Below are 19,055 nucleotides of genomic sequence, written 5' to 3'. Positions count from 1 at the left end.
GAAATAACCTAGTTAAACATAATTCTAAGTTAGGGAGAAATGGAAGGTCAAATAGAAATTTATAGGGTAAATTGACAATTTTTTAACCGATGGAAGGTCAAATAGAACTTTTGATAAATTTTAGACAGCAAATTGAACTTTTACCTTTACAGTACATCAAAATCCAAAATATAAAATAAACGATTTTTATTAATATTTTCAAAAATAATTCTAAAATTCGTGCTTCCCGCCAAAAATATTAATCTGTTACTTTTGCATCGGCCAATCCTCGCATTCCACATGTCACTAGCTTTCTTTTCCATAGCCCTAGAGGCTTCAACCCTCACTCCTCTTCTCTCGTTTCTTCTCTCGCATCCGATCCACCCGCCGGCGATTTCCGCCTTCCCCCCGTTCTTACGCCGAGATGAGCGAAGCAGGTTCTAAGCTTTTCGAGAGGAAGCAAGCTAGCTACAAAAATCTGGTACCGGCTGGTTTCGTATCACCTGTTTCGCATGGAATTTTTGTCGATTATTTTGTTTTTCCGTTTCATGTTGATCAGTTGGATTGGTTGTAGGATGGGAGGTTTGAGATCCACACGGAGAAGTACCAAGGGCAGCAGTACAGCCACATATATTTCACTCGTCTCCACCACATGAGGAATCTTCTTTACACGCTCGTTCCCAAGTGGAAGCCCAACCTTCCAGGTGATTTCCTAAATTTTTCTGATGACTGTAAAATTTCTCTTTCTAAGTGTTTTATTTGCTAAAATATGTGCCTAGGTTATGATGAGTAAAGCGATAGTGTTCAGGTAGATCGCGACGCTGTATTTGGTTTCTGAATTACTGCATGGATAGGCTTTGTAGATTCCGAACATTTATTTCTAGTGGAAAGCTTTCTGATGACTGGCCATGGATGAACCAGCCAAAAATTTTCTTTTTGTTTGTAAATTCATTTGCTTTTGTGATGAAACAAACCTCTAGGTGAGTTACCTTAGGTTTTTTTCCCCCTAGAGTCTAAATATTTTTCCAAGTGTTCGTCATTCCACTATTGGCATGATTTGTCAAGCTGCACCTCTATAAAGGACCTTTGTGCCAGCAGTTTCTTTGATGTCTATTTTTGCTATGAGTTTTTATGCATGAAGAGAAGGTTGCGATAAGACTGATATATTTGGTTCTTTCAGCCCTGTTTCCTATGATACAAGTAAACTAGGGAAAGAAAGAGCGTAGGCAAAAAAATTCTTAGGAAAAGGATTAAGAATTTCCGTGTATTGAGGCAGATAAATGCCTTTTCTTAAGGAATCAGAAAGCAAGTCACCTACTATATATTAAGATGGAATGTACATGAAACACATGACCACCTCTTTGAAACTACTGTATATTTCCGTTTAAACATTTCTCATGTCCTAGTTTGAATTGATATGGTTAATCATTCTTAGTCATTTATGCTTCTTGAATCAATAGGTCAATCTCAATAAATCTTTCTTCTTTTGTTCCTTATTGTCTTTCAAGATCTTGACTTCTATGAGAAAGCAAAATTTTGGTTCCTTAAGTAAATAACTAAGATTGTTTTGTCTAGGACTTACTCTTTCTATCTCAATCCCCTTTTCTCCTTCAGTTAAAACAGTTTTGGGGCTTGAAGAAGGGAAAGAATGCATAATTGTTGGTACAATATACAAGCACATGAAACTAAAGCCTTCTATTCTTGATGAATATGCCAAGGAGGTACACCTAGGTTGACCATACCATGCTGAACCATAACAAATGCTCGTCATTGCTATGATCAAGCCTAATTTTGACCCTTAATTTTATATTTCAGAGATCTAAAGTTCCTCTTGTGAAACCTCACAATTTTCTGCACCCTGATGATCATCTTATTTTGGAAGATGAAAGTGGTAGGGTTGCACTTACTGGCAGTTTTCTTGACCCTTCAGCTTTTGTAACAGGTACAAACTGCATTATGATAATTTATAAAATTTTGTTATTTTGATTCTTCATCAGTTTTCATATAACCAAAAAGAGTTTCTTGTTCATACTGCATTAGTTTCTCTCTCTCAGGAATTGTTGTTGCACTACATGGGAAGGAAACTAGTAAAGGTGATTTTTTGGTTCAAGATATGCTGGAAGCTGGGATACCTCCTCAAACCAAGCTGCCACTTAGTTCAAGTACTTTGCTACTTTACCTCAACATTATGAGTGTCTTTATACGATAGCTATCCATGTTAGTGTTCTTAATAGGAAAGCTGATGTACTTGTTGACAAGTGTAGCTGATAAATCAAACTATGCTAAATTTGTAAAACAAAAAAATCAAATACCTTAGCTAGAGAAGCCTAGCAATGCTACTCATAGAGATAGCTGATCTGATGTTTAAGGGAAGTCTAGTCGGTGTATTTTAGTGCAATGAAATAATTGTTTGCACTGGCATTGCTTCATTATATTTTATGTTAACCTTTAATTTCCGTGACCGACATGGCTGCATTATAGGCTAGCTACTTGAATAAAGAAAAAGGAAACTATCTTAAACTAATTTAGAAATGACTTGCTATTGTCTGACTATGTTGCTAATCTGTTCTGTTTCATATTCTTATACATAAGGCCTTCATGTGTAAGGTGTTCAATATTCAGTTCAATCCAAAAAATTGAGTCTATTGAGAATTTTGCAATGTTTGGTTGTTGGAATCAATTTTGGTTTGGTTCAGATTGATAGAAGTATAATAAATTTCAGTTTGGTTTCAACTTGTTAATTGTGTAGATCAAACAAAAGTGAAAGATCAATTTTTTTTCCTTTTTACCTAATGAAAAACATCTAATTGTCATACATTTTTTTTTAATAATTCAATAGATGTAGAATTTATGTTGAAAATTTACAATATGTTGATGTAATTTATCATATTATTTTTTAATAAAAAATTTGATCCATTAGATTCAAACTGAATTTTGATTTTGTTTCAATCCTGTTTACATGGTAATTCAGTATATTTTAGTTTCTAAAACAATGATATAAAGGTTTTTTTTTCTGTCCAATTTGTTGAACCGAATGGATACTCATATTCATGTGTTATGTTTTTTTGTTGTTGTTGTGCAATGATATATCCATTTGCCTTTTATCTGCTTATCCTAATGTTACATGACCAACAAGTAGGTTTTTGTAGAATAATAATATATATATTTTCTCTATTGCAATAAGAACATGAGCTATGTTTCACCATTGTAAATTGGAAGGTAAAGTTGTTAATCTCATTTTTATTTCAGGAGAAGACAAGTATGTTGTTTTTGTATCAGGATTGAGTATTGGAAGCAGTGAATTTAATCCTCTCCAGTTCCAACTTCTCATCGACCATATTACGGGTCATTTAGGTGATGAAAATGTATGTTCTGTCTTTCTCTGGGTCTTTGAAGGGAGACCAGCGTTTGAGTCCATTTATGTTTGTGCATACAACAGGAACAAAGCATTGCATCTCAAGTAGTTCGCCTTGTGGTTGCTGGAAATTCAGTACAAATTGCACAAGGACTTCTTAGTGGTCATGTAATTCTCTAAGGTTTTTCTGCTGATTTATATACTTTTAAGGATATAGTGCTCTGTTTGCTTCCAAGGCTCCTTTGTGCTGGTCCATGTAATTGTTTCTCAAAGTTTGAACGATTATTACCTTTCTCTTGTATACATGTGGAACTAGACAATTGCTCCAAGAGATCAATCTGCTTCAGTTGAACCAATAAAGGAGCTAGATATTTTGCTGAATCAGGTATGGAGTTTCAACCCCTCAACTTAGACCTTTGGAAACACTTATGCGAGAAGAAACCTTGTAGTTTACATTTTTCTTGTAAATTCATTTCCTTATCTCTTTTGTATATCATGTGCATGATATAGTGAACAGCATACCTTTCCATTCATTTGCCTATTTTGGGGTTGTAGCTTGCTGCAGCTATGCCTGTTGATATAATGCCTGGACTTGATGATCCAGCAAACTATTCCTTACCACAGCAGGTCTGGTCTACTTTCTTATTCTCATGCTGACCAGTGATCACTAGACTTGCCTTCTGCATAAATTACCAGAATGTTTTCGTTCAACATGAATTATCTATTGGTAGTGTTATTTTTGGATAATCAATTTTTTATTCATTGAATTGTGCTCTTTTAAGCCAGCCTCTAAACAGATGCTTGTTTCCTGGAGCATTTGCTTATAACACATTTCTGTCATGCACAAATCCTCATCAGTTTGAGTTGGATGGTGTTCTGTAAGCATTTAACAAACTTTTAATCAGCTTTTTCTTATGGAATTCAAGTTAACAAGCATTTGATTAATAGGTTTCTCGGAACATCTGGCCAGAATATAGATGATCTATTCAAATATTCGGAGGCCAAAAACAGGCTTGAATTTTTAGAGAGGACAATGCGATGGAGGCATCTTGTACCCACAGCTCCAAACACCGTTGGTAATATTTACATTACTGCTAGCATATTTGTCCTTTTTATTCCACAGAAAGAACATCTAGTTCCTTTTCAAGATCAATAGTATGCAGTAACTTCATTGGTTAATCTACAATTGTCTTGTTTGTAACCTTTCTTTTCATGCCCTCATATTTAGGATGCTATCCTTTCACCAATAGAGACCCTTTCCTCGTCGAAAGTTGTCCACATGTATACTTTGTTGGTAATCAGGAAAAATATGAAACTGCATTTATGCAAGGTAAGACTATTACTCTAATTTTGTTTTAAATGTGTCTGAGATTTATTTCACGTTTTCATTTGTATGCAGGGCCTGAGAAGCAATTAGTGAGGCTTATTTGTATCCCAAAGTTTTGCCAGACCGGCATTGCTGTTGCGGTATGCTTTTTGTTAATTAACATCTTGGATACCAGTTCTGATATAAAACTTGGAGGGCATCTAAATGAGAAATTAACATGTATGCCGATGCCTATTATTGAATTTATAGATTAGTATGAAACATTACCACTGGTGAGTGATATTTTAAGGGTACCACCCATGAAATTATTATGAAAGGATTGAAATGGATACCAAAGAGAGAGATGAAGGGGGAGAGTATCTTGCCATAAATGATAAAAGGGAACATTTCATAATAGAAGACTCTGGTGATCAATTTATTTTGTTCAAAATAAGAGGTATTTTTATTCATAGCTCTCCAGATTGTCCTTGCCCATGAGATAGCTGATCTCAAATCTCTTTCACCTAGCCTTTTCAAGATGTATACGGCAAATTTTGGGAGTCTGATTAGTTAGGCTAATATGCATCTTGAAAAAATTTCAAAGCTGCCATTGCTTTCACAGAAGCTTCCTTTGAGCTAGTGACATTCTGATTTCTGACCATCAATTCTATCCAATGAAAATTTGTCGAGTCAATTACCAGAACTCTAGTCTCTTGTAAGTTCTCCCAGTTGTCAAACCTTTTTGTAACAATAATGATGTGCTGAGTTTGGATTGCATTAGTAAATTCAGTTGACGATAGTACTCTTCTATTCTTGCGTGTGTACCTGTTAATCATGCATCAAAATTGGTTAGGGCTTTTGTCTTTGCAATTTTGCCCTAGAGATAATTTTGAGGATAGGATACAAGTATTAACAAGATAGCCAAGAAATGTCAACATGTGAGTAATTGCCTAACCTGGTTCACTAGAAACTTACTCTTAGCAATCAATCAACCACATGTTCCTTCAATATTTATGCATATACATCTTCCAGTAGTTCATCAAAATCTGCTGCTACACTTTAATTCATCTATTGCTCACCCTTTGATGACTTTTCCATACAGCTTAATCTGAGGAATCTAGAATGTCACACCCTTTCTTTCTCAACTAGCTTGGATGTGTAACCAGGCATTTCAAGTCGTCAGAATGCTGATAAGTTAATTTGGCTTCTGACGCCAAGAAACTGATGGTATGAAGCTGTTTTCTTTCTTGCCATACCATGATATCGGTTAGTAATGATGTTTCAAGTAGCTTATGTTCTATCTTGTATCAAGTGCATCTGAAATTTGGAAATTTTTAATCCTGTGAATGTATGGTTGGATGAGGAAATCATCAGTGGTTCAGTTTCTTAGCTTCGCCTGAAGAGAGTTTTCCTCGTAGAAATTATGTAGATTGGTTTTGAATAACAAGTCTAACTTATGCATACAAACACTTTATGCTCAATCATTCCATTTAATTCTGGATCACCATCAGCTCTAAGTTTAACATGAAAATACATCTATAAGAAAATTAGGATTTGAATCTCAAATGGATGAATATTGTGGAAGTTGGTCTTTGAGTATATAAATTATGCTTTGGATTCATTTGACAGGCAAATCAGAGAGAAGGTTGTTTATTTTAGGATTAATTGAGTGAAGCTTGAACATTTGAATTATATTAAAAAAAAAATACATCCAGATCTATTACTGATATGAGCTACTGCAAAATGTTGGCATCCAAAAATTTGGTCTGTTTGTCTCAAAGTTAAAAGGGTTGGAGGACACAGAGAGCAAGCAAAGCCCTTTATTCTTCAACTCATACATTTCAGGCTCCATCTCTAATTTCATCTCCATTTCTCCACTCATGAATTATTCTGCTCCTAAAAACACAGCTTAAAATTTTGTTTGCTTTGATTTTTATTTATCAAAAATGAATGTACATAGAATGATCAATCAGGAATCTAATATTTGTTAGTTTTTGATGCAAAATTTCACTTTGCTACTGCCTTGTAATTTTGGAAATTATATTTTACTAAAATAAGATTAACCTGAAAAGCATTTCTAAATATACTGGGCAAAAAAATTGGTCCAATTTGCTCAAAAAAGTGGATTTCACTACTCAGAATACCTTGATTAAATGGCTTAAACTATTTTTTAAAACGGATTAACGATTAAATTTTTTATTAAACTAATTTTTTCAACACGAAGAGTAATATTATTCTATTTATTTAGGTTACTTAAAAAGTTAATGATTAAAATTTTCAACTTTTGTAAAGATTCTAATTGTAATAAGATATTATTATAATTAAAATAATTGTAAGATTATATCCAATGAAATTGTAATTGAAATTAAGATATCATGTTATAATCAAAATGTGATCTTAGAAATTAAATATCTAAAAGTTTCTTTTTTTTTTACCGTATACTGATGATCCAATCTCCAAGATTGATTCTTTTTTCCGAACTTATTAAAAGTGAGATATTTTTTTTTAAAAAATTATGAAAACCGTAATGGATTAATTATTTTAAATAACCAATTAACAAAAATGAGGTTTTATAATACATCTTTATTCAATTTCCTCACCTTCCAAAGATTTATGACTTACCAACTATAAAAAATCTAGGTGGCATTTATAATGACAATTGATATAAATGGTAATGACTAATCAGCGGACTAGGAGATGATGTGATGGTTAAAATTAAAGTAACATAGTAGCCAAATGTAAGGATAAGGAATATTTTCTATCTGGCTTCGTTGCTCGCATAGCACTAAGGCTCTCGAGTCTAGCTTGACTAGATCATAAGTTGTTCAGGATAAGGTCGATCAGCCCTTAGGTAGATCATGCCCTAAAAAGTTTGGTGCTTTACTCTGGAACTAAAAAGATAGCGTGTTTGGTCATTCAAATGCAGACCTGGTTCGAGGACAACCGTCCTTATAGGTCAGCTGAAATAACCAACCCACCTCACATTTGATCAGTTATAGACCTGGTTGAAGGGAGAGTCAAACTCTACATGCGCCCAGCCTACTCGATTACCGATCAGCCCTATGGGTATCCTTTCAATAATAGAATCGAACGAGTTTACATGACTAGTACTCGTCTCTTATATGCATGTGTAAGATAGTTTTATGGATTAGGTCGGAATTCCAAGTGCATTTTACCTACAAGTTATTATACGCTCGGTCGGACAAAGGGTCGACCGAGCCTAAGGCATTTTACTTTGGCTCGAAATATCAACCGGACCTTTCAGAACACACCCTCATTTCTTTAGAGGCTTGTTATTTGCCTGGCCAGACAAAATACCGACTGGGCCTTACCGATCGGGCCTAAGGTGCTTAGCTTAATGTTGCTGCCTGGATGGATTTCTAGCATGCACAGGTTATCATACTGTTTCTCAAACAGATTTCCAACATGCCCAAGACATTATATTATTTCTCGAGCGGATTTCTAAATAGTGTTCAATACATAACATAATAGCTTAACAAGAAAACATGCATAAAGACGGCCGACCTTATAGGTCGTCCAGGATATACTCAGCCGATAACATAAATAGAGAATCCTAATAACCTATCAAAATAACAACTATATGTCAGAGAATATTATTCTGGAATCTTCTTCAGGGATCGACTTGTCCCCCATCAGCCGACTACTTATAACAGCATATTTCTCCAACGACTTCGACAACGACATAAGCTATAAACGACAAAAGAGGTATACGTATAGGTAAATGGAAGATTCCTGACAATTATTACACATTGTATAAGTTGTACTCTTTTCATTATCCAACAACTTCTGACATACTTAGGCACTTCATGATTACAGAGGTTATGAGAGGTGATATATAAAAGGGAGTAATTTTCATTGGCGAGGTAGGTTCTCTAAACATCTGCCACCTACTCTTGCGTGCATGTTCTCTACTGTTCTTCATTCACCTGTCCAGACTGGTACTGACTTGAGCGTCGGAGGGCTTTTTCTAGGGACTCCCCTGGTTTCTAGACATTGACATTTTGTTAGCTCATCTTCGTGTACGCAGGATTGAAAGAAAGCTTCTCGGTGGAGCCAAAAGCCTTTTCTCAGTCAACCACCGATCTATTGTGCCTAGCATGTCATCTCTACAGTTTTCAAACAGGACCAAATTTGGTACCATCTATGGGAATCTTTACCTAAATTTGAATATTAGAGATGGAGGAATCTTCGCTTTATGTGGCAAAGCGGGTAATGTTTGACGCTCGGGATCTAGAACCGCAGTCTCGTCATCAAGAACCATGACCCCAGGCCGTGCAGCACGTGGAAGCCGACTGGAAAGATATCCCGAGCCCCCTCGGAGAGCTCCACGATGGTGGTATACATACCATTGGTTGGTCACTCATGACACCCAAGATTGTTACAATCTGGCAAATTGTCAGAACAACAATCAAAGATTCTGTCGACGCTCCCTGTTACCTAATTGCCGCCCCGATCAAAGGTTGAATGGATCACCTAGAAGAGACCAACGAGAGGCCGAGCAGCGCCAAAGGACGCCCCCACCACCAGCAGACTGAGCGCAAGCTCCCGCCCATGTCCAGCCAGAGCTCCCAACTCGTAGAGATATTAGCATGATCGTCGAGGGTCTAACTAATGGAGACTCCAACTGAGTGAGAAAGTCACATGCTCGCCGCTTGGAGAGTCATGCGATTGACTACAGTACAAAGCAGGAGGCTAGGCCTGAAATTAGCTTTAGGCCTATAGATCTAGAGGGGGTGGAAGTCCCCCATGATGATGCTTTGATAATTATGGTTATTATATCCAATTATAACATTTATCATACTTTCATTGACATAGGTAGTTCAGTCAATATTATCTTTAAACAAGCATTTGAGTATCTATAAATAAATCCAAGTGAACTTCAACTCATGACAACTCCTTTGTACTGGTTCACAGGCAATGAGGTCCAGTCGCTCAACCAAATAAAGTTGGTCATGTCCTTAGGGGAGGAGCTCCTAATGAGGATGCGCGGATCGACTTTCATAGTCTTCGACGCGCCCTCAACGTACAATGTCATTTTGTGTCGGTCGACCCTAAATGAATTTAGGGTAGTCGTCTCAACCTTCTGCCCGAAAATAAAATTCCCTGTGGACGATAGGGTGGAGGAAGTTAAGGGGGATCAATTAGTAGCATGTAGGTGCTATGTAGAAATTGTCAAGACTGAGGCCAACTCTGCTTGGAAGATACAAGGGATGTAAGTCAACACCATCCAAGAGGCACCATCCACCCTAGTCTACGAGGAGAAAGTGGAGGTTCAGATTAGACCAGGCTGGTCGGAAGCCACTACCCAACTAGCAACCGACCTACCTCCTGAGCTTAAAGAAGATCTTGTTGCGTGTTTAACACGTAACAGTGATATTTTTGCTTGGGAGCCCAAAGAAATCACGGGTGTCTCTCCCACAGTCATGGAGCACGTATTCCATGTCTTCCCTAAAGTCCGGCCGACCAAGTAGAGAAAAAGAGACTTCGGGGTAGATCAGAATAAAATCATCCGAGCAAAAGTGGACAAGCTGTTGGAGGCTGGATACATCCGAGAGGTACAATTCCCGAACTGATTAACCAACGTAGTCCTAGTATCTAAGCTAGGAAACAAATGGAGGGTTTGCATCAACTTCAGGGACCTCAACAAAACATGCCCCAAGGATTACTATCCTTTGCCAAGGATTGACCAAATAGTAGATTCGACTTCTGGATGCGAGCTAATTGCATGTTGGGCACCTATCAAGGGTACCATCAAGTACCGCTCGCCAAGGACGACTAGGAGAAGGTTAGCTTTATTACTGCTGAGGGTACTTACTATTACAATGTTATACCGTTCAGACTTGAGAATACATGTGCTACTTACCAATGGCTTATGAACAAAGTATTTCGAAAGCAGATTGGGTGAAATATGAAACTTTATGTAGACGACATCCTTGTCAAATCCCTCAGAACGACCGAACTATGTGCCGATGTAGAAGATACTTGCCAGAATTTAAGGCAGTATAGACTGAAGCTCAATTCTGGCAAATGTTTGTTCGGAGCAAAAATTAGGTGATTCCTGGGATACATTGTGACTGAGCGAGGGATAAAAGCCAACTCGAGCAAAGTCCAAGCCCTCCGAGATATGACTCGCCCACACAATCTGAAGGAGGCACAAGACTGACTGGTCGGATCACAACCCCGTCTCGCTTCATCTCCTGGTCGGCCGATCGAAGCTTTTCCTTTTTCAAGATCCTCCATCGGCGACCAAATTTTAGTGGGATGCCGACTGCGATAAAGCTTTTGAGGAGTTAAAGAATTACTTATTCGCCCTGCCTATACTTGCTAAGCTAGTGGTGAGTGAACCTTTGTGGGTGTATTTGTCTGCCAATGAGCACGCAGTCGGGTCAGTATTAGTGAGACGAGAGGGAAAATATCAATAGCTTGTGTACTTTTAAGTCATTTATTAAAAGAAGTCGAGTGTCGTTACACCGCACTCGAGAAATTAGTGTATGGATTGGTCTTAGTTACTCAGATGTTACGCCCTTATTTCCTTTCTCACTCGATCATAGTACTTATTAATAGCACTTTGAGCCAAGTACTTGTCAACCCAGAAGCCTCCAGAAGGTTGATCAAGTAGACCACTGAGATCAGTGAATACGATATACAATATCAACCCCGAGTGGTCATCAAGGCTCATGTCTTAACTGATTTCATAATAGAGGTTCAAAACCCTAAGCCTGAGATAATTTAGAAAATATACGTAGATGGATCTTTCACTCGACAAGGTAGTGGAATAAGTATTCTTATGATAATCGACCAGCAAGCCGCCAGGCATGTGGGAGCTTCTCGGGTTCTAATCTATTTAGATTCTCAATTAGCCCCTCAGCAATTAGTAGAAAATTTTGAGATTAATAATGATCGACTCGATCTCTATGCAGAGGCCTTCGGGAAGCTCAGAGCCGTATTCCAAGGAGTAATTATACAAAAAGTTTCTCGAGCAGAGAATCAAACAGCAAATGATTTAGCCAACTTGGCTTCCTCTGTAGTTTCATGGACCCTGGATAAGCCTGTAGAACAGACACTACCGGTAGCTTGCATTGAACGATAGGCCGACCTTGAATTGTAGAGTGACTAGAGAACACTGATCATCTTATTTCTGCAGCAGGGTGTTCTAGTGACCGTGGGAGAGCAGACACGCATGATTAAGAAAAGGGTCAGTCAGTTCACTATGATCAGAGATCATCTTTATAAACGAGCCTTGTTATGTCCTTTACTCGAGTGTGTCAGACTAGATGATGTGCAATACATTTTACAGGAGGTGCATCAAGGTTTCTATGGAAGTCATGTCGATAGTCGGGCTCTCGCTCAGAAAGTATTACTGGCCAGATATGTTTAGCTTACCTTGCAAGTTGATGCAACCCAATTAGTAAGAATCTGCTTATCCTGTTAGAAGCACCAGAACATCCCACATCATCCCGCGGAGTTGTTGTGAACTTCCATTGTCTCTTACTCGTTCGATTAGTGGGGTATGGATATAGTAGGGTCTTTTCCCATAGCACCTGCCTAGAAAAAATTTCTGCTAGTAGCAGTGAACTATTTCTCTAAATGGGTGAAGGCGAAGCTATTAGCTAAGATAACCGAGCATATGATTATCAAATTCTTATGACAACATATTATTTACAGGTTTAAAATTCCACACAAACTAGATTCAGATAACGGAAGATAATTTCAGGGCAGGAAAATCCAAGAGTGGTGTTCAACCTATGGTATCATCCAGGTCTTCACATCAGTGGCTTATCCCCAGAGTAACAGCTAGACAGAGGTAACAAATAGAGAAATCATCAGAGGGCTCAAAATTAAATTGGACTATGTCGGAGTAAATTGGTTGATGAACTACCCAGTGTACTATGGGCATATCGTACAACCCCTGGAGAAGTGACAGGTATAACCCCTTTTCACCTGGTTTATGGTGGTGAAGTAGTGGTTTCGATCGAGATCAGCGTGGAATCCGATCGAAGTTGGCTATACGATGAAGATAATGTTGGCCAATGCCTTATGGGGCTTGATATGATAGAAGAAGTCAGAGACAAGGCGACATCTTGGATAATGGCATACCGTCAAAAGATGAGGCAAAATTATAATAGAAGAGCTATCCCCTGATTTTTTTAGGTTGGTGATCTAGCTAGTCTGGATGCAGGTCAAGTCGGTCCGGGATATTAATAGGCTAGAGCCACAGTAGGGAGTGTTGGATCAAGTTGCACGTGAGAGGGAGATGAATCACGTGGTTTCAGAAAACTAGTTCTTTTTCATTTCAAAAACAAAGTATACGCACAACGAAAATTAAGTAAGAAAAAGAACACAAGAAAACACGGTCAGTTTTACTTGGTTCGGAGCTTTCGGCGGTTCCTATTCCAAGACTCAGATCCTGCGAACCTATTGATGGGTAATTCATTAAAATACCTCTTTCGATACCTCTGGAAGAGGGAATCGAGTACAAGTAAAGTTAGAACAAATGTAACACCCCGCACTTGTTCTTTAGCAGTAATTAATTACAAAGAAACAACTTTGTTACCAACATGTAGGGATCGAAGTGACAACGCTCGTGTGTTGGTGTCGGTCTGTCGGTCGTGATCGGAAGTCCTTAGAGCAGTAGTTGGGCATAATAACTTCACAGCAAAGTCACAGTAGGAAGTTGGAGAAGTAAGAACCTCAAATGGACGCGTAGTAGCTCGTATTTCAGTTCTGTCTTGAAGCTTAGTCGAGTCCCCCCTATAAAAGGTGTGGAAGGTGTCTCCAAAGGCCTTGAAGGTGCCTCCAACATGACAAATTTGATCCCGAACAAACTGCCCCTTATCTGCGACAAGGTCTAAACTTTATCCTGTGGAAGGTGCCTTCCATGCACTGAAGGTGCCTTCTATGAACAATACCAAGGCGCCTTTAGTGCTTGAAGGTGCCTTCCATCACTTTGAAGGCGCCTCGGGTGAACAGTACCCGAGACCTTTTGTGCTTTTCTTGCCCTACAAAATGTGTTAGTCTAATACGCCTGTAAGATAAATGTTCGCACAGTAATAATAAAAAGTAGTAATTAGATCCTGTCTCTCCGAGACTAGAATCTAGTCAAGGTCTCGATTTAGGTTTCCGAAATAGACCTAATCAGATCTATTGGAACCCCAAGGTAGTTTTGATGTGATCAAATAAGTTAGGTTAGGTCTTGTTAGTTTTAACCTTGTGTCTAAGTGTGCAGGAACTTAGGAGCACAGGAAGTTGAGTAAAAGATATAGCTAGCGAGAAGGACGGCACGGGAGAATATCGATGGACTCGGTGCGTCTAAGGGATGAGGTGCCGCGGAAGAGTATGCGGGTGGACGAGAAGGAGGTGCACGACATTTCTGAGGGACTAGAAACTGGAGCGGAAGGTTGCTCGAAAAGGCCAGAAGTTGGGTCCGGGTGAGCCCTATTTTGGATGACCGAAATTACCCAAGCGAGGGAGCAGGAGCGGAAGACCCAGACTGAGGCGAGCAAAACCAGAGCGGAAGACATGGATGAAAAAAGTCAACTATGTTGACTTTCTTGGTCCGGGCGCTCGGACCGGGTCGGGGCTCCCGGACCTGGTCGGGGCGCCCGGACCTGGTCGGGGCGCCCGGAACTAGTCCAAGGCGTCCGGACCATCCGGGAGAAGAATCCAAACTTTACCCAAATCGACATGGCGTTTAACCGTTGCATCAGGGATAGAATTCTATCTCATTCCAGGCACCTGGAAGCCTTCCAAGCACCCCAACCAGGACTATAAATATAATTCTGGTCCAAGAGGTTCAGAACAACACTTGTGATTCATTCTAGATTTTTTTTTTCTGTAATTGAGTACTTCAACTGCTGTAAGAGACTTCTCTGCCTGAAGGAGATTGTTTACTGAGCTCCAACTTTCTTGGATTAACAACCTCCCCGGTTGTAACCAAGTTACCCTTTCGTGCCTTTTTTTTCTTTCAGTCATTTATTTTATTTATACAAGTGTTAGATTAATTAAGTCATAACTTCGAGAAAGGTTCTTTTTATTTGTCATGGCTATTCACCTCCATCTAGTCGGCCACCAACGGTCCTACAGGATCAACGCCTACCGTCCCTTCGAACGGGGGTGCGTCCTTACTTGGTCACTCTCCTCTAATGACTTACCTCTACTTATCAGGTGTAGAGTTACCTCCGGAATCACACATTCAGACTTTAGGAATCGAACATCCTGACCTACCAAAATCGCACATTCGGTCTTCATCCATCGAGAATCGCACATCTCAACCTACTGGAATCGAACATCCAGTCTTAACCTATCGGGAATCACACATCTTGACTTGTCGGAATCACACATTCAATATTCTGCAATTGGGAATCGGATATCCCGACTTGCTGGAATAGCACATCCGATCTTCTCCAATTGGGAATTGCACATCCCGACTTGCTGGAATCACACATCCGGACTTCACTAATAGGAAATCGAACATCCAGACTGCCAATCGGGAAACAAACATCCAGAAACCTGTGCACTCGGTAAATGCATTAGATCACAATAGCACCTAACTTAACTCACTTTGTCATTCATCAAAACCTGAGTTAGACCGTTAATGTAAGTTTCACCAACAATCTCTCCCTTTTTGGTGCAATGACAACCTGAGTTAAGTTAGGAAAAATATATGTCAATTAAACACAAAAATGATTTTAAGATAAGCAACAAAAAATTGAGATAGTTAGTTTTGTTCTCTTGATCATTTTGAGTTAAGTTATTGTGATTTTTCTAACTTAAACGCTAACCCTCCCCTTTGACATTCATAAAAAAACATGAGTAGAAGAATGAATAAATAGATGAAAAATATGCTAAGTAATTAGGGAAAGTAATAATATTTTCATAACAAAAAACTTTCAAGATTATCGGGGGAAGAAGTAAATGTAACCAATTTCATTTGCAAGAAAATTTTATAAAGCTAATTTTCACAAATAATTTTCAAAGTAGCTTTCAAGATATTTTCAATTTTATAAAGCTAGATTTTGCAAAAAAAAAAAAAAATTAAGAGTTAAAAATTATTTTTCAAAAAATTTATTGTAAAGGCATAGCATAAATTCTCAAAAGTTACAGTAAGTAATAATTTAAAATAAGGAGTTTCAGGTATTTTTAACAAGAATTTGAAAGCTATTTTCAAAATACTTTAAATAAGGATTTTTAGTTGAGAAGTTGAGAATTTTTAACTTAGAAATATTTTCGAAATGTTTAGGAATATTTTCGAAAACACTTTTGAAATATTCTCAAAATGCTTAGAAAGATATTCAAAATGCTTAGAAATATTTTTGAAATACTTAGAAATATTTTTGAAATGTGTTTAAAATATTTTTGAAATACTTAGAAACATTTTCGCAACACAACTTTCAAAACATTTTAACTATTATTTTTCAAAAAGTATTTCACTAACAAACTTTTCACAATGGATAAAAGAAGGTTGTAAAAGTTGGTTTCAAATTACCTCCCCCTGACTTGGTATGTATAAAAAATATTTCCATATGAAAAATCGTCCTTAAATGTCTAACCGTTAATTACTAACTAACTACCAGAAGATAGTAGTGTTCACTTGGTTAGTCAAGTTAAGTAAGTGCATCCAATTAATGTTTGACTAAAAATGAATTACTTAACCTAATCACTGTAATATTCGATATTTCACGTCGGTCCGTACAAAGAAGCGTGCGTTAGAAGCGTTTTAAAAAATGAGTGGTGCCACATGAGGTCCACCCCATAAATAGTGATAGAAGTGACAACTAAATCATTCCTCTGTCTAAACACCTCTTCGCACGCCTTGGTAATCTCTCTTGAACAACCAACCACTGACAAGTCATTTTAGAAAAAATCACTAAGTACTCAAGGCACGAAGAAACATGTGATTTTCCGGACGACCATAGTAAAGAGGGGACAAGCAAGCGAAAATTGGACTCGGGTCCAGTCAGTCAGCTACACCTCCTTCGACTAGATTCTAAAGGGAGGCTAGTGATACGGGTTGTAAAGAGTGGACCCAGAAGATGATGTGGCGATGAAAGTCAAGGTCACTGTTGGATTGTAAAGTCGTTAGAGGGTGGGCGAATAGCGATCATCGGTTTTTCGAAAATCGAGAATACACAGCAAAAAGGAGATACAAAATTTCAAACGCTAACACAAGTAATTTTTTACTTAGTTCGGAGCCTTTGACGACTGCTACTCCAAGACCCACACTCGTTGAATGCTTTCATTGGACAATTACTATTAGTTCAAAAATGGGTTACAAAAGATTTAGTACAAGAACTAAAATACAAATATTGCCGACAAATAGAAAGGAAATTTGAACTTCGGAGCAACCTTTTAGTATCGTCGGAGCCTTTTCAGAGCAGTGCGCAAGAATGAAACTTATAGTAATGGTAGTTCTGGAGCTGCTGGTCGAAGGCCTTTGCTAGGCCCATTGTGAGCGCCTGAAACTTCATCCACGAAGTTTATCCACCTCCGGACGCCCGGACCCCCTCCGGGCACTTGGACCGTTGATGTGGGTTCAGCCAGTCATTACGCTCCAACTCAGCTTCAGGATATTTTTTCTGGTTCAGGTGCTTGTACTAGCTCTGGGTGCTCGGACCTCCCGGGTGCCTGGCGATCACCCAGCCAAAGCTAGTCCGGGTGCTTGGACCAGCTCCAGGCACCCTGATCCCTTCCGAGTGCCCGGACACCCTTTTTCAGCACTTTCTTTCCTACAAAAAAGGATTAGTTCAGGCAAAAAAAAAAAGTTTATTCTGCAAAATAAAGTTAGCATGATATAGTAGGATAGTAGTAGTAATTGGATCTTGTTTCCCCAAGATCAGGATCTAGCCAAGATCTTAACTTAGATTTCTCAAATGGACCTAAGCTAGACCAGCGCTTATAGTTCCCTCAACCAGAAACGTGCCCTTATTGGATCTCTCCTCTAGTTGCTTATCTCTGTTAGGATCGTCGTACTCGGCTAGAGAGGGGGGTGTGAATAGCCGACCCCAAATTGCTCGTTTCTTCCTACGATTAGGGTTAGCGCAGCGGAAATAACAAAATAGAAATGTAAAAAGGAAAGATCAAACCTCAAACTCGAACTCGACGATGTAACGAGGTTCGGAGATGAAACTCCTACTCCTCGGCGTGTCCGTAAGGTGGACGAATCCTATCAATCCGTCGGTGGATGAGTCCCCGGAAAACCGGCTAATAAGAACTCCTTCTGGGTGGAGAAACCTCGCCACAATAGCTTGCAACAGCAATATGGAAATACAAAGAAGAGCAAGAACAAAATACACAATGAATGTACAAATACTCGCTTGCCTTCTCGTCGACTGAAGTCCCGGATGAAGCACCAACTTCACGGACGAATGCCAACGAGCAACTCAGTCGAAGAAGCTCACCCGAAGCTTCGGAGCTCAGCAAAGCTCAAGAGCACAGAACAGCAGCTCAGTGCAGAGGAGGAAGAAGAAGTCTCAGAGACAGGCTCCACTGTAGAAGCCCTCAGCCTTTTTATAGCCTTCATCCACCTGCGAAGAAGAAGCCAGAAGACAGCAGAAGACAGAAGACCGTTGTGAGCCAACGGATAGTTCTGGACCGATCAGAAGCTTTCACGAGAGTGCCCAACTCTCTATGGGACGGTCCAGGACCCTTCTGATCGGTCACGGGGACCGATCAGGCCCTGTCTGATCGGTCCCCAGATCAGAGAGTGGCATCGTCTCTGATCGATCGATCGTGGAGACCGATCGGATACTCCTGATCGGTCCCCGGACCGATCAGTTCACTCATAGAAGGTTGGCTTCAACTCCTCGATCGGTCTCGCACCGATCGGATGACTCTAGAACCCTTACGCTTGTTATCGATCGGTCCACGGGCCGATCGATACTCAGCGTATCATTGGATCGGTCACGGACGATCCGATTTAAACTCGACCCTAAACCCTAAATGGTCCTGAGAACGAGCTACCGAGCCCTCTCTTGACCTAGTCCAGAGAACGAGCTACCGAGCCCTCTCCGACTTCGTCCGATCCAGAGAACGAGCTACCGTGCCCTCTCTGACCACAGTCTGGAGAACAAGCTACCGAGCCCTCTCCGACTTTCCGTGCCAAGTCTCCAACTTGGTCTTCTCCGTGCCAAGTCTCCATACTTGGACTTTTCCCGTGCCAAGCTCCCTGCTTGGACTTTTCACCAGATGTCTGGTCAACCTTGACCCATCTGGATTTCCCTTGCCTAGCTTCACTCACCAGGACTTCCAAACTGCCTAGCTTCACTCACCAGGTCTTTCCCCTGCCTGACTTCACTCACCAGGTCTTCCCAACTGCCTAGCTTCACTCACCAGGACTTTCTCCAACTGCCTGGCTTCACTCACCAGGACTTTCACTTTCACCTAGCTTCACTCACT

At 39.5% G+C, this 19,055-nt stretch overlaps 1 protein-coding gene across 1 annotated transcript; it reads left to right on the top strand.

The window, feature by feature from the left end:
- Window positions 1-287: 287 nt before the first annotated feature.
- On the top strand, window positions 288-6,021 carry LOC121980374 (DNA polymerase delta small subunit-like). The gene is made up of 14 exons (XM_042532387.1): window positions 288-460; window positions 554-683; window positions 1,594-1,700; window positions 1,795-1,921; window positions 2,034-2,141; window positions 3,229-3,344; window positions 3,419-3,502; window positions 3,651-3,719; window positions 3,890-3,961; window positions 4,121-4,212; window positions 4,283-4,410; window positions 4,563-4,664; window positions 4,734-4,801; window positions 5,743-6,021. The coding sequence occupies exons 1-14, from the start codon at window positions 404-406 to the stop codon at window positions 5,800-5,802; spliced, it is 1,320 nt and encodes a 439-aa protein (XP_042388321.1). The 5' UTR covers window positions 288-403; the 3' UTR covers window positions 5,803-6,021.
- The last annotated feature ends 13,034 nt before the right edge of the window (window positions 6,022-19,055 follow it).

Source organism: Zingiber officinale, chromosome 5A (assembly GCF_018446385.1).
Source record: "Zingiber officinale cultivar Zhangliang chromosome 5A, Zo_v1.1, whole genome shotgun sequence".
In the NCBI taxonomy this organism is placed as follows: Eukaryota; Viridiplantae; Streptophyta; class Magnoliopsida; order Zingiberales; family Zingiberaceae; genus Zingiber; species Zingiber officinale.
Note: the sequence above shows the minus strand (reverse complement) of the source record. Positions and strands in the feature narration are given on the sequence as shown.

Bases quoted from the DNA above. Each gene is read 5' to 3' on its own strand.
- LOC121980374 (XM_042532387.1), top strand. From the start codon at position 404: ATGAGCGAAGCAGGTTCTAAGCTTTTCGAGAGGAAGCAAGCTAGCTAC. The intron at 684-1,593 runs GTGATTTCCTAA...TTTCTCCTTCAG, and splicing joins GTGGAAGCCCAACCTTCCAG to TTAAAACAGTTTTGGGGCTT. The intron at 1,701-1,794 runs GTACACCTAGGT...TTTATATTTCAG, and splicing joins TTGATGAATATGCCAAGGAG to AGATCTAAAGTTCCTCTTGT.